Source organism: Lissotriton helveticus, chromosome 7 (assembly GCF_964261635.1).
Source record: "Lissotriton helveticus chromosome 7, aLisHel1.1, whole genome shotgun sequence".
Lineage (NCBI taxonomy): Eukaryota > Metazoa > Chordata > Amphibia > Caudata > Salamandridae > Lissotriton > Lissotriton helveticus.
The window spans coordinates 67,969,256-67,985,053 of record NC_136068.1 but is presented as its reverse complement, the minus strand read 5'-3'; the positions used below and the strand labels follow the sequence as shown (position 1 = coordinate 67,985,053).

Below are 15,798 nucleotides of genomic sequence, written 5' to 3'. Positions count from 1 at the left end.
ACTCTACCACTTAAGTTTGTTTCAGAACTCCTTTGCCAATGAGTTCCCCCGACTCCAGCATGAAGGTTTCCTTCCAAAATACCCATGGCATCTTCCAGCTCAACGCTTCATTCAGGAGGTCGCTTCCCTAAAGCCTCTTTCAAAATGTCCATCTGTAATGCATTTTGCTGTACTTTATTGACAGGTTCCTTTTAAAAAGATGTAGGCATTCAGTAATGTGGTTGGTAGGATCTTGGCACTGCCTCTATTTAAAACAGCTGTCACGGTCCCTCCCTGAAAAATCCCCCCCAAAACAGGCTGCCCCACCTGCCTTCATGAAACTTCCAATAATATGCCAGACAGTCCCTTCCCAAAAGCTCTTTCAAAATGGGTCTGGGTAATTTTCCGCCCCATGTTTTCTTCACAATGACCGCGGAGAAACACCATCTTATGAATCAGATGAATACTTATTGCTACACCCATCTTTTCGCTTCATGTTACTTATAGATTGTCCGCTATGTGGTGCCACAACCTATATATTTGCTAGTCGGCCATTTACCCCCCCCATCTTTTTATATGCCACACCCCCTAGTGCAATGATGTTCATCCCTTCTTGGAAAGCACTTCAAAGGAATCTAGTCATTCAATCCTGTTTAAAGCTTCTTCGTGTTGGGTGCTTTGGTGTCAAAATGGATCCCAAGTCCTCTAAGATTTGACGTGTGGTCTGCTCAGTCGGTGATTGTAGGGTAACTGCTGCTGTTGGTAGTAGTTGTAAGGCTTGCCAAAGGCGTAGTGCGGAGCAGATGCATAATTGTACGCATCTCCTTTCCAGGTGCCAGAGTAATCCATAGCCGAGTAATTTTGGTACATGTCCATGGTTGGCTGATAGCCTTGACTCTGCTGTGGGCTCTCTCCCTGGTGTCTGGCAGCCCTGTCTTCTGGTAGCATCTGGTGTGTGTATGGCACTCCGGCATAGGATTGGTAGGGATGGCTGGCAACTCGCTGAACAGTTCCAACGGGTTGATGCGCCTTATACCCTTGGGGGAGATGTTGTGGGACATCGCTTCCACCGGCTGGCCAAGATCCACCCTGGAATAAGAGAAAAGTCATGAACTACAAGCAGAAAGCAGAAATAAAACCACACACATTCAGGCTGAATACCACAGGTCATTGCCAACTCTGGGTCAAGCATTGCTGCTGCTTGATGTCAGCTTTGACCACCTGTGTCATGTGCAACACTGACTCGCTCATCTTGGGAGTTGAGCTGTTTGGGTGCTTGTGAGCAGATCAGTGAGGAATAAGCTACCGCTTTAACTGTGGAGTGTTGTGAATCTGGTGATTGATGGTGGTGTGAACTATCTCTTGTATTGTGGGCCCAAATGACTAGGAATGGCTTGTGGTTTGTACTAGAGACTGATACATTAGGGAATTGCTAACTGTACTGGAAATAATGCATTGTAGAAGCAGACATAGGAAAACAAAATAGAAACACATTGGAGAGAACCCAAATAATTGACTTTGAAAACAACCTGGTTAAAAATAAAAGCAACCCCAAATATCTGTATAAAAATGAGTATGCATTTAATAAAAACGAATAAAATAAAATAAGTGTAGATGTCATGGGAAATGCCACTGGTTAAACATGATTTATTGTCAAAAAGGAAAGCGGGTTGAAGTGAAGGAAGAGCTAAAATGAGATAAAAGATCCTTCAAAGGGGTACTTCCACTGCAAAAAAAGGGGGGAACACAGGGGACAAGGGGGTCAATTGGTGACAGAGGGAGCTGCGGGGGGGCGCACGTCCGGATACACACAAGAGGAAGAAGAGGACACAGAGGGAGATGGAATGTAACAGCAATAAAAAAAATGTGTCACATGGAAAGGGCCGGGGTAGTAGAAAATTATGTTTTCAGGTCTTATACTGAGGCAAGTGACTTTTAAGATCAAAGGCATTTCCATAGTTAAAAAAGGCAAATTAAAAGAAAAAGAAATTCTATGCATTGGTGTCTATCAAATGGTACATGCCACCCATCTTATAAATTTCTATTTCACAGTTTAGGTGACATAATGTATCAGAATTGGCATTCTCTAGAATCTGTTTTATAAAATTACCTGCAACCATAACGATGCATATGTGCCAACTAATAGAGAGAATGAGACACTAAGGAGTATATCTACAAGGGAATGGCGTAGTGCGGTGCTGCGGGCAAATTTACAGCGATGCGCCATTTAAAAAAATGCAGGGAATACGGTGCACCCTTGTGTTTCTCTTGCGCTAAAAAAAGCTAACTAGCGCTAACACAAAAATGCAAGGGTGCCTGCATTGCAGGGAATGATTGTTTATGTGCAGTAAGGGACATCTTTAATGGCAGTCTGCTTTCTATGTGTGCTCTAGAATGCAGCACACACAAAAAGAGCGAAAACGGGGAGAAATAACAGCAATTCTCCTTGTTGCACCAATCTAACACCTGCTTTTGAATGGTCTGTATAAATCTGGGACAGCGTCAAAAAGCAATGGGAGTTAGAGTGGAACACCCACAGCAACCCTATGGGTACCATATTTATAAATTGGCATTAAGCCACGCAAATTGGCTTAACGCCACTTTGTAAATATGGAGCAGGGCATTACGCCACAGGAACATCTGCAAAAGTGCCGTTCCGGTGGCGCAATCCCCTTATAAATATGCTCCAAATTGCACTGTGAGGATCAATAAACATGGGGATTCGTGGAGGAGACAGATGTGGGTGAGAGGCTTAATGTATTTGGGAATAAAATAACCTGTGGCTTCTGTCAGGAAAGAGTTGTTACTACTATTGGGGACAGGTGAGCTTAAAAATGATGCTGGGGTGAGCTGCTATTGTACCTAGGATCGAATGGGGATTGAAGGGGCAAATTACTATTCCTAGAGGATGGGATCTATTTTATTGTGCGATCTACGAGCTGGCGATTAACGGAAGGGTGGCCTACCTACTGTACGGAACTCGTGAACCTGGTGATCGACTCAGGGGCAGCAATTTATTGGATTGTGGATTGATAAACTTATAGGCTCATACAAAGACACGCTATCTATGGGGTTGATGGTTGCTCGCTGTCGAGTGGTAGGTGGGTTGAATTCTTTGCATTGTGGACCAATGCTCCAGGTGGTCTGGGCTGTTGTTTAGGCTTCAGATGGATTAACTTTTGAATATTGGATCCAGACCTTAAATTATTGGGAGTGCAGAGGTGAAGCTGCTTAATCAGAAGACCGCTGGCAGACAGCTGTAAAGACAGACTGCTGGGCAGAATTATAAGGATATAGATAGATGCATAGGTAACTGCTGGTCAGAATGATAGGGAGATAGATAGATGCATAGGAGGATAAAGTGAATGGATACACCTGTTTGTTGTACTGGGACACGGATTAAGGGCCTGACAGGCTGAATTGTTCATTTGACTTGATGGATCATTTGAGATAAATAGGAACCCACTGACTTTGAATAGAAGGAGCTGCTTTTCAAGAGAATTTTAAGTCTGTGACTCAGGGTTAGTTGGGCCAATAGAATAACTGAGCCGTTGACAGCGCTTGCAGGATGTCAGACGTAAGACATTTTTAAACGGGTTTCTATGTACGTTTCATCTTTTATTCTACAAAGGTATAACAATTACATAGGCCAATTTATGTACAAGAAAAATATTTGCCTCGATTGTCACTTCAAAACTTTAGTTTCGTACATCCCGATCAAACAAAATTTTCAATATCCCTAAATCCACAATATACTAATTATATGGCATCCTTTTCATATGAATGTTAGTCAAATATTCCAAAATAGTTGTTAATGGAATGGCTGGATCAAACTGTGAAACCTCTTCTGATCTTAGGGGTTTCACTGGTCGATTCAATCATTAGATTAACAACAATTTGAGAAAATGTGACCAACTTTCATCCGAAAAGGACGGGATATAAATATGTTGTAGATATAGGTATATTGGAAATTTGTTTCAAAGGGACGTAAGAAACTAGAAAAAGAAATAGTGATGTAACAACTATTTTTCTTGCATATAAACAGGCATTTGTCTATATGTATTTTTGTAGAATCAATGATGAAAAGTTTATAGAAACTTGTTTAAAGAATTTCTTATTGCTCTTTACGTGGGTTGGATTTATACATATGAATTTTGGAAAATGCATGCTCTCTTTTTATTGATTAAGTAAACACAGAGTAGGTGAGAAAGGGTACTGACCTAAAAGGTTTGGAGTTGGAGAAGCGCTTGCTAATTCATCGAAAGAACAATTTACTTGTAGAAATGTCATTTGGTTCGCTGTAGGGACATGTGATGCGTCTCAAGGATGGTGCGGTTGTGCAGCTGAACTTTAGTAAGCGTAGTCGAAAAGAAATCTTGGGTGGTGTTGCTAACCTTGGGTGACCTTACCTGTGGTAACCAGTAGGCCTTGTCCATCATCCACATAGACTCCTTCTGGCATCTCTTAAACTTCATCCGCCGGTTCTGGAACCACGTCTTCACCTATCGAGTGGAGCAAGAGACTGTTTACCATCACAGCTTTACTATACCCCTGCAGCTAATTCTACAACTTCTAATGTGCCAGGACTAAAGCCGATAGAGAAAATTGAGACTGATAAAGAAATGCGAACTCTATTGGAGAATTATTTTTAATGTAAAGCCATTGAAAACTAAAATAATGGAAATTGATTACAGAGGAACCAAATATGTGAATTTGATAAAGTCCTAAACTGTTTACCATGTTATTTTATCTGGTTTATTAAATGAATATAGGTTGTATGTTTTGTCGGGTGGAGATTGTGTAAGATCTAGGGCCAGATGTTTTAAAGGGTTTTACCCATTCTGTGTCAATGGGAAAATGTGTTCATGCATATGGCCCTTACCCCCAGATTCATCATGCTCCTCTTTTGCGAGTCCTTAATACCGATTATTAAGGAATCGCTATTAAAGACTCGCAAAACGGGATGCATGTAGAAATCGCAAAATTTATAGCGATTTCTACAGCTTCCTTATTTGCAATTCGCCAATTGCTAATCGCAAATAAGGAATGGCACTCCTATTCATTCCTATGGGCCTAAAGGCCCATAGTAATGAATGGGGAGTCATTCCTTATTTGTGATTAGCAATTAGCGAATCGCAAATAAGGAAGCGATTTCAAGGGTGCCAGGGGTGTCCAAAGGACACCCTGTAGCACCCCTGAAATGCTCTTGTACACTGGTGTTGCGCACACACAAGTCCAAAGGACATGTGTGTGTGTAATATACAACATAGAAAAATGCACAAAAGTGCATTTTTCTAAGTTTTCGCTATTTACTCTAATTGAGATTCCTTAAATGCAATTCTTCGCAAATTTGCGATTTCTACAAATGCGATTTTTGCATTTGGGATGATGAATCCCAAATGCAAAAAAAGCGCTCGTAAAGGGCCAGATTCTCAGAATATGGCCCTTTGCGAGCCGATTTACCTTTGATGAATCTGGCTGTTAGTTTCTAGACTATATTTTGCAAATGTTGTTTTTTTTAAATCTACGTTCACTTGTAACCTCTAGAAGGATTCTGTTGTATCACACACTGTGTGGTCCATCATCTATTACTGACCTGTTCCTGTAGTGTTTTCCTGGTGTCGTGCACTAAGTGCATGCCCTAAGGCCCAGATTTATGAAGGGTTGGTGTCATCCTTGCCATTGTCATGCAAGGGGACGCAAAACTCAGAATGATTTACCAAGCACATGGTGACGCAAAACCTAGAATATGATTTACCAAGCTACGCAAGGTCTCCTACACAAAAACAATCCAGCCTGCGTGGCACAAGGGTGCCTGCGCTGGGCTGAACACTGCGCCAGAAGAGGCAGGGCGCAGGAATGCGCCACATCTTGATAGGCATGGAACGTTCCTGCCCTTTCGCGAAGTCTTGTATTGCATTAAAAATTGGTAACTATGGCCCTGAGTGTTTTGAGCCGGCAGTCGAGGATGGGGGTGAGTACGTCGCCACCGTTGCTCATGGTGGATTTGTACTAGTTTCAAGTTTATTTTATTTGTTTGATTAATTAAAATCTTACAAAAATAGCTAAAACATCAACAAATGTTAAAATTATAAAACAGTGCATCATTCCAACTTATATCCAAAAACTTGATTATAGATCATACAGATTAAGGTATAAAGCGATCAATCATATGCAAAGACTTGATTATATATTATACATGTTAGCGCAATCCCTTAATATAGCAAGTAAAAGCCTCCAGCTTTTTTTTCCACAGGATTTGTACTACCTACGTGCAACTTGTGAATACCCCCCGGAGCCTAGCATCGGCCTTCAAGTGTGCATCCTGCCCCAAGCCCCCCTGGTCACCCCTTGCCCTCCTCTCCCAGAGGCAGACCCCCCCCTCTGTACCTGTTTGCAGGTGAGGCTGAGCGAGGCCGCCACCTCCCGGGTCTGCAGCGGGCTCAGGTAGTGCTGCGCCTGGAAGCGCTGGCTCAGGGCCTCCAGCTGCTCCGGCGTGAAGCTCGTCCGCGCCTTCGGCTTCTTCTTGGGGCTCTTGGCGTCGTCCGAGGCCCAGGGCGCCCCCGGGGGCTCCGGCTCGGGGCTCGTGGCCGAGTCCGGCGGGCAGTACAGGCCGCTCTGGGGGACGGAGGGAGCGTAGGGCTGGACTGGGGGGAAAAGGAGAAACTGGGTTAGATCAAAGGGGGATTCTCTCACTCTGGCCTCTGCAACGGCCTGCTTATTACACTCATATATGTATTTAAATGCCGGTGCCCCGACTAGGAAGGCGCTTTTTAGTACCATTACTTGTGTAATAGAAACGCCTATTATTTAAAGCTCTCAGAAATGACAGGCATACGCCAATAAGCGCTATGTACAAAACGTTATTGGTGTTTTAGAACTAATGGGGCATATTATCAAGAAAGTCGTTAGAATTATCGCCGCTCTAGCGGCAGAAAACTGCCGCTAAAGCGGCGATAAGGGGCTTGATAATATGCCCATGTGAATTCCCATAGCAGACCGGGTTAACACCAGAACCTGGGCTGCTATGGGAATTCTCACAAGAGCATATTATCAAGCCCATTCTCGCCGCTTTAGCGGCAGTTTTATGCCGCTAAAGCGGCGATAATCTTATCGGCGTTCTTGATAATATGCCCCCATATCACTATGTAACATTTACCAGCGTAATTGTTATTAAATGTGGAATGATGCTTAATGGGCATAGAAACCTGTGCTGGTTAGTGAGATAGTTTCAGTGTTATAGTTCCATACGGATGTGTCTTAAAGGCTAGAACGACCGACCTTGAAGCTGGGAAACCACGGTCGTGTCTGCCGCATCCTTTGGTTCTGGGCAAATCGCATAAACTCCCCGGGGCATATTTACAAGCCCCATGCGCCACTTTTGCGTCACTTTTCCCATGTTAAAAGTGACGCAAAAGTGGCGCAAGGGGCTTGTAAAAATGTCTGCCCGTGCCTAAAAATGACTGTGTCCGTCTGTAACGCAACTGGTGCAGATGTAAAGTTCTCGGATACCTTCGGGTCGGGGTATATAAAACTGTATACTACTTCAAAAGAAGTACCCATTGTAATCTATACACTTTACCAGTCTGTGTGTAGCGTCATGGCAACCGTGGTGTTCTTTAGCATTTGCTGCTCTCTGCTGGTCATATTGGGAACTTCAACCATCGTTGTCATCTCTTACCTGTAGAGGCGAACAAGGAGGATGGGGGGGGGGGGGGGTGTAGTGGCAAAGGTCAGGATGTAGGCGTGCGGTTCATACAAAAGAGAAATGGAGAAGAAATGGATTCTCTACAGCCCTAAGCAGAATGTGGCACCTTAGGATAAAATAGAAAGCGCTGTAGAATAAGAGGCCGGCCAGGAAGCGCCGTTTAAGCAGTGGCGTCACTTTTCTTCCAATTCACTTGCTAGCGCTCAGCTTTGTCGCTTCGCAGCGCTATAGATATGGAACGTTACTGCATCCAGCTAGTACAGTGATTCCCAAACTCGTAATGAGGTGCCAGGGGCGCCGCGCGCACGCTGTGGGAACTTGCTGCCAAAGGCCCTCAGCCGTCAGTCATTCGGCGGGCATGGCTTGGACACAGTTTAATGCTGTGTAACTTGTGGTTGGAGGCAACGGCGCAAATAAAGCCGAATTTCGGGGAGGGGGGGCTGAGCTTTAAGCTAAATGGAGAGTGGAGCTGCAGGGCCTCTTGGGGTGAAACAACATCAAAGCCTCATTATCATGCACAAGGTGTTATAAAGACCTGTGAAGTGGCTGTGTGTGCGCCCGGGAGCCGTCTGAGCCCGGGCTGCCACACAGGACAGGGGTGGGGCAGGGGGGGGGGGGGGGGGCTGGACTGCTTTCACTGGAGGCGAGCTTGGGGGCCCGCGGTGGCTCAGGCCTGAGCCTGTCTAAAGCCCCATGCCAATTGGTACTGCAGGCTTTCATGTTACGCCACAGTCCACTCACGGGTGGAGGGGCGGCCGAGGGGATGCCAGAAGTTGGTTTTCTACAGGACGTTCCGGCCGGGCAGCTTTGTTTCCAGTACTGCAAGAAGGATGGTTTTCAAGGGGCGCCCGCCCGTGCAGACATAAATCTCGGTCGGTACTGGTGAGGGACGGTATGCAGGTATGCATCCACAGGGGCAATAAAGGGGCTGGAGGCTATCAGCACTATCTGGGATTCTTTCACTTTCAAAGCTGCTTCCCGCAGCTCGTCTCCCCATCTAGTGCTCGTTTCCCCTTAAATCAGTACAGAAATGCGCCTATGTGCTTGAGGCCATAAAAATTATACGAAAGTGAGAAGAAGAAGAACAGTGCCAGAAATAAAATGACTTTGCTTACATGGGGGCTAGCATTTCTATAAATAAACAAGACAGCTGTGGAAAAATTGCGCCACATTCAATCTGCACTTAGCTTCAGTCTTGTTGTGCTCTTAAGTGCAAATTAATACTCTATACATCATCTTCAAATACATTGAAAATGGCTGCACGTGAGGATGTATGTGTCTACAATTTCAGAAGGTCCCAGAAAGCAATCAAGGAATTAAATACAACGGAACAGAGCGAATTACTGCTCAAGTTAAACACGTTTTATTTATAATTAGTAAAAATGTGCATCTGGTAAAAGCTACTGAAAGCAGCAGCTTCCATAAATAAGGGTTTGGGACCAGGCACTCTTTTGGGGAAAAAACAATGGATTGGGATGCAGCCAAAGTGATTGCCAGTGGATGAGATTAATAATTGAAGCATTCCAACCATCGTTGCGTCCCAATTACTTTAAGGAAGACATTAGGAAGTGCTCCCGAAGTCGGGTTTACATTTCCCCCCCCCCCACCCGCCCACCGGTAAAAAAAATGGTGGGGAGCCACGGCCAGCTGCCGATTAGGTCAAGGGAGCCACAGGACAAAAAAGTTTGGGAACCACTGAGCTAGTATATAATCGTGCAAAGGCTCACTCGCCGCGAGCAGACGTGCAGGCAGTAAAATGTCCGACTAACGGGGTTCTTTTAGCGACTACTGTAGATGAGCACGAAAATCGGACAACGTGTTCCCATAACATGGAAATCCAGGAAAGATAAAATGAAGGGCGCAGGCAAATTAGTCAAAAGGTTAATGCGCGCCAGAGGACCAGCGCCTCGACGCGATTCCGTGTTAGATATACGCTATACAGGGCCAGCTCCGCGAAGCGATTCCGTGTTAGATATACGCTATACAGGCGCAGCTCCTAGAAGCGATTTCGTGTTAGATAATACGCTATACAGCAGATTTACGTCACTTCCCTAAAAGAGATGACGCTCGTTTTAATAAAGAATCACCAGTCTGCCCTAATATAATGTCCGACACTCCGAGGTGTCCCGCTAAATGCGGCGGTTCTTGTTTTTCCTCGGACTCGAGAAGTAGGCCCTTAAAAATGACCCAGTGTTTCGATGTAGCATTTGTAAGAAAATTAAATCAGGAGATATAAAAATTGAACTGGTGAATTGTATGTATGGATTAGTTTATTGTTAGAGTAAAAAAAATGTGGGTGCATGCCTAAGTAAACCATCGAGTGAAAAGGTAGGTATAGGCAAACGCGTAACGTAGGTAAATAAATGCTCTCTAAGCAGTGATTGTATTGCAGGCTACAGTGCATTATATATTTATTTGTAAACCTATGGCCCATGTATACAACAACACGTTCTGGTCTCACCTTGCAGGGCTGGGTCGCTCTTCTCGGGTCCCGGCGCATAGGGGGGCCCCTCGGTCCAGGGGCCGAGGGGGGTGCTGGCCCTCGGCGGGTAGGGCTGGTATCCGTTCACCGGCAGGTGAGTGTTCATTCCGGGGGCGGGCATGGGTGGGGGCCTTCGGGAGAGCTCTGAGACGGGGGGAGGGATGGATGCCCGCTGGAGATTAACCCCGTGAGGCCGGGCCGCTCTTATAGCTTGGGATAGCCCCCACTCCGGGGGGGGGGGATGCATGGGGGGCAGCCAGGTAAGAAGAGGGGAGGGGCCAGAAGAGCTGCTTTGTCGTTACCACGGAATAAAAACATACGATTTATTTGAGGGGATATAAACATTTTATACAAACAATGAAAACTCTCCAAGGGCCCGATAGGCCGGACTGGTCAGTGTGTGGGCCGCTTTTTGTCCGTTTGTGGGTCTTTTTTTGTGGGCTGCAGGGCCATTTTTTTCTGTGGGTTTCCCTGATATTAAAAAACGAAGACTGCCTGCAGCAAGCACAATCCTTGTAATCTTCCATATCTTGCAAAGAACTTACACAACGCCTCTTTACAAATTCAAAACTGCTCTATTTTGCAAAAATGACGAATTGTTTAGCTTCCTAGTTTTCTAATGGGGGCCACTTTTATTTTCATGCCTATTTTCGGCCCCGTTCGAACCCTAGGGCCTGTCATCTGTCCAGAGCCCCTTTTAGCCTCGCTTCAACAACCCCCGCACAGCTCTACTGCCCTCCACACCCACCTACACCCCAAATCTATCCGCACTCCAGCGCCCCGCCAAAAATCACTGCTAGTCACGGCTCACCGACCCAGCCGTCATCCGCGCAAAAGAGGGGTGATGGAGCGCGAGCCGCTCGGGCACCCCGAGGTGTCACGCAAAGGCACATCTACTAAAGCGTGACCTCATTTAGTGCAAAAATCCTAGTGCCAGATGAAACCGGCCGCACTCAAGGCGCCTCCGGTGCCTCGCGCGATATTGGTGTGCGTGCAATGCGTTATTACTGCAAAGCGACACATGATGTGGCTTTTGCATTGGAGGGTCACAGCTCAAGCGCACACCTCACGCAGGGTACACTCGGTTGTCGAGGCGCCCAGCCTAGAGGCCTGCTAGAGGGGCGTTTTTAAGGCACTTGCTGCATGTATGTCCAGTGATCTGGGCTCTTGGGTCCAGACACGCGCTCTCGTCAGTCCATGACCTCAGAAGGTGAGCACAGGCTCAGCATCTTTGCGCCTCCCATCATGACCTCACATGCCAGTACCCATCGCAGCATCTTCCTCCATCCCTGCTCCCAGCAGCCTGACGTCACAGACTCTTCATCTCTCTACACAGCCACATAGGGCACATTTTACACACATCTTATCACCACAACCTCAGACTTTTCATCTCCCCACAGAATGATAATCAGCGCTTTTCCCTACAGTCACAGCACCTCTCCCTACTCCCACATGCCCAACCCCTGGGCCTTCCCTACACTGCTCCACAGCCCTCTGAAGCCCAGCATCTAGTCACTGCCACTTCATCACCGCCCCTTCCCAACATGCTACCAAAGCGGGGTGTTTCCTCCACAGCCTCAGACTCTCTCTACTATCAGGGTCCTTCCGCAGCTCCACAGCCCTCCACACACACACACACACAGCTTCTAGTGAGAGGCTTCTAATTTCTAAACAGGCCCAGTTTGACCACCCCACTGCCTACAACCCACAGGCTCTGCCACAGCCCCCACAGCTTCCTGCATCCACATATCTCGAAGGTTCAGGATCTTCTACTGTTTCCTCAACCTCCAAGGGGCCACATTCTTCCACATTCCCACCTTCTAGCAAGAGGCACCCGGGTTTCCTCCGCCATATTCCCCCAACAGCCACAGTCTTCACTGACCTTCATTTCAACAGAGCCATGGACAGTTACAGGCTCTGTAAGTCCCCACAATCTCACCACAAGGCCCGCTTCCATCCACAGGGCCCTCAACTATCTACTGCATGTCTTCAGAGCCGCAGAATCTGCCCTTTAATCACAGCATCGCCCCAGACCAGCCTCTCCTCTCTGCAGTGCAAAGCGGTACAAAAGGGGGTGGTGATGGACGGAGCGTTTGAGCAAATCAAACACTCACCCCCAGTCAACTGATCTGGGTTTAGTCAATCACCATTCTTTAGCCCACTCAGCCAGCCCAGTTCAGACAGAGCCATATGCAAATCAGTCTGACCCTGTGCCTCATGGGAACAGTCCAGCCCGAACTGCCAAGCCATGTCTTCCCTGGACCGGAAACAAGCATCCAAGGACCGGTTTCGGATTCATAACCCTCATCAGCCAGGCTATCTTGACTCCAGTGGCCAAGTGAGCAAGGGACTCACGTCTGAGCATACCCTGCCAACTTAGGGCGAACAAAGCGATACAAAAGGGGATGATGGACAGAGCGTTTGAGCAAATCAAACACTCACCCCCAGTCAACTGATCTGGGTTTAATCCATCACCTCTCGCAGTCCAAGCACAGGGCCACAGCGCCAGACACCTCTCACCGCCAAGGATGTGCAGTCTTTTCATACCGGCCTCTCTCTAGAATGCTCCTCAGTTCTAGCATCTCTCACCCCCCCCCCCCTTATATTTACAGCTCCTGGAGCTTTCTATGTCCTTTTTTCCACAGCCCTTGGCAGCGGAATCTCCTGATGGGCAGGCAGGACATGCAATAACTTCGCCTCAGTCTCTCTCAGCCATGCCTGTGTTCACAAAGCATCGCTCCACAGCCACAGACCGTCCAATCGAAATAGAGTTGACGGTGTGAGACTTTACTCCAGTGGCCTCTACTCTATTGGGGCCTCATTTATGAGGCCGTGCGTCACTTTTACGCCGCTGGTGCGTCACTTTTTTGTGACGCACCAGTGGCATAAAAAATGCGCCTTGTTGCGCCATATTTACAAAGTGACGCATCTAGGAAGATGCGTCACTTTGTAAACCCCTGCGCCACATAATACCTGCGCCAGGTATAATGTATGCAGGGGGGGCGTTCTGACGCAAGAAAGGGTCATAGAAGTGACACAGTGAAATCTATACAATTTCACTGCGCCACTTCTAGGACACAAATGCGTCAATGTCTTACGCCTGCCTCACAGCAGGCGTAAGACTGACGCAAGCCCTTTCACATGGGGCTTGCCCCATGTGAAAGGACGCATTGCTGGAGTTATACGATTGAAATATCAATTTGATTATCAAATACTTTGAAATTCATCCATGAAATATTTATCTATTTTCCCTAATATGTTTATATATAAAAAAAAATTGTATATAAAAAAAATATATATATGTGATAAATAAAATAAATTAGAACACATCTAAATATCTGGAGATTTAGTTTTAGAGTTAGTGGGCTGATATAATAGTAGTATTCATCTATTCATTTTTCTGGTTTTTCACTAGTTATAGACCCTTTCAAAAAGTATTTCTTCCCTATGTATAGCTAGTGTATTGATATATAGGGGTCCCCTACTTCCTAAATTATTCACAAACCGCAGCAGTGCACACAGCTGGCAGCCGGGGTGTCGTCTCTTGCTGGTGAAACGGTTATTTAAAGTTGGCTTATTGTGGCTGCTGCTTCATGCAGACGGGCGGTCTCATATATGTATTTATCGTCATCATGGCCACTGACGCCAAATCATATACATCGAGGAGGGATGCAGCCAAACAGGAGGTACATTTAATTTAAGGGGAACCCTCCCCCGCCGCTGGGAGACGCGTTTATAGTGCTTTGCAATGGTGAACGCGAGAGTCCTCGCATTGGGATGTTTTTGTTCAAGGTCACACCGAGCGTCCGAGAGGGACGGGATTCCCAGACTCAGTTGTATCATTTAATTTTAAAGCTTCATTCCTAAAACAACAGTTAGGCTTTTACGGTATTAACAGGACAGAGGAAGGCCACTCCTCGCCCTCTCTCCCAAAGGGGGGGGGGGGGAGGTAACCTGCAACAACACCATAATGAGCCACTCAGCCCCGCTCCGGGGGCGCCATCAGGGCCCTTCTCACCTCCTCATCACCTGGGAATGGCCCCGGCCGCTGCAGCTGGGGCCGGCTGCCAGGGCGGCTGACCCCGGCCTATTCAGCCCCTCAGCTGGGGGCCCCGCTCCGCTCACACAAACACAGAAAACAGTGACGCCCTGAACCAACGTCATGGCACAGAAAACAGAAGTGTTTTTTTTTCAAGAAACAAACAAAAAAGCGTAAGGAGTGTCTATAAGAATTATTTGCAGCCGCACCCCACGCAGGAATGTACCAGAAGGTTCCTTCCCAACTTGGAAAAATCGGTGCACAAATGTACAATGAGTCATATTGGTGCAGTTATGTGTTTTCTGGAAATTGTAATGTTTATGGCATTTTTTTTCGTTTTTTTCAGAACTTTTTACAACACCCATTATGTATTTTTTTCTTTTTCTTTGCTTTGCTTCCTCACTGCCGGCCTACGATGTAATGTAATGTCCTTCTGCTGTTTACCGTGTGTCTGTAAAGCGCTCTGATACCTACGGGTTAAGCTAGCGCTATATTAAACTTTAAAAATAAAAATAAATAAACCCCCACCCTTTCCTCAGAATGGTCGCCTCGGCCCACAGCAGCAGTCCGTGACGTGTCATGGCGTGGGGTTCCTCTGGCAGCATTGTTGTCTCCCAGAAGCATCTGCGCCTTGCTGCACCCCGTCTGCTGGCGCCCGCTGGTGGCTGGCACCGCCCGGGTCCATCAAGCTGGGCACCCTGCAAACATCGACCGAAATTAAGGTTTAATATGTCACTTGCTAAGGCCTCGAGGGGGTGATACGTGATTGTAGCGCCTTAAGGTACCGTTAGTAATCTTCGACGCGTAGGCGCGTGGAGTTTCTGCTTGAATTCGATTAATACCCGGGGCTTTAACTTGGCCCGGCTCACTCCGTGTCCCAGACCCGGAACTGATTTAAAAAAAAATTGAAATGCGTCTCTATCAGATAAAGGATTGTGTGGTAAATGTGGCAAATGTATAGTTATGGGAACATCGCTGCAGCCGCACAATTGCATAATCCCAGTGGCCTGCCTATACTCATGTCACTCTCTTTGCAGTCAAAACACTGATTAATTTTCCAGCAGAGATTAGTGACTTTAAAAACCTTTCAGGTAACCCATAGCAGCGAGGCTCCTGGTAACATTTCCCATGTTTTACTTCATTTTGCAGTACCTAAGGGTATTTGCTTTTTCCAGATGCTGCTTTTCTGCAGGTTATTTTTGTGCCACCTATGGTTGTGGCATAGGGTATACTGGGAAATGGGTCACCTCCAAGTGTCTGGGTGAGTACATTTTGTGGGTGGGGGCTCGTGATGGAGCTATACTGAGAGATTGAGGAAGAGGACACCGGGAGTTTTTTGCACTACTTGTACGTAGGTCATAAAGGTGTGCAGACTACATGCTCATCCCATCCTTGGCCTCTCTGCAAAATGCGCAGAGCTGTGGCTACATATGTGACAGCTGTTATTACCACTGTATATGAAACTGTAAGAAGAATATACAGAGCCAGATCCAGACCATTAGTTGGAAAAACTATGGTACCCTCAAAAGACCCAATGTGAATAGGTGTAGCGGTATATATCATTCCTCCGCCCCTACATTGTGGTTCGTT

General features: G+C 46.6%; 1 protein-coding gene across 1 annotated transcript; it reads right to left on the bottom strand.

Moving 5' to 3' along the window:
* Positions 1 to 684: 684 nt before the first annotated feature.
* LOC144766611 (uncharacterized) lies at positions 685 to 10,290 on the bottom strand. The gene is made up of 4 exons (XM_078650397.1): positions 10,149 to 10,290; positions 6,370 to 6,626; positions 4,389 to 4,481; positions 685 to 1,068 (listed from the first exon to the last, which is right to left on the bottom strand). The coding sequence occupies exons 1-4, from the start codon at positions 10,288 to 10,290 to the stop codon at positions 685 to 687; spliced, it is 876 nt and encodes a 291-aa protein (XP_078506523.1).
* Between the last annotated feature and the right edge of the window lie 5,508 nt (positions 10,291 to 15,798).

Bases quoted from the DNA above. Each gene is read 5' to 3' on its own strand.
- LOC144766611 (XM_078650397.1), bottom strand. From the start codon at position 10,290: ATGCCCGCCCCCGGAATGAACACTCACCTGCCGGTGAACGGATACCAG. The intron at 4,482-6,369 runs GTACAGAGGGGG...TCCACTCGATAG, and splicing joins TCAGCCTCACCTGCAAACAG to GTGAAGACGTGGTTCCAGAA. The intron at 1,069-4,388 runs GTAAGGTCACCC...CTCTTATTCCAG, and splicing joins AGGCCTACTGGTTACCACAG to GGTGGATCTTGGCCAGCCGG.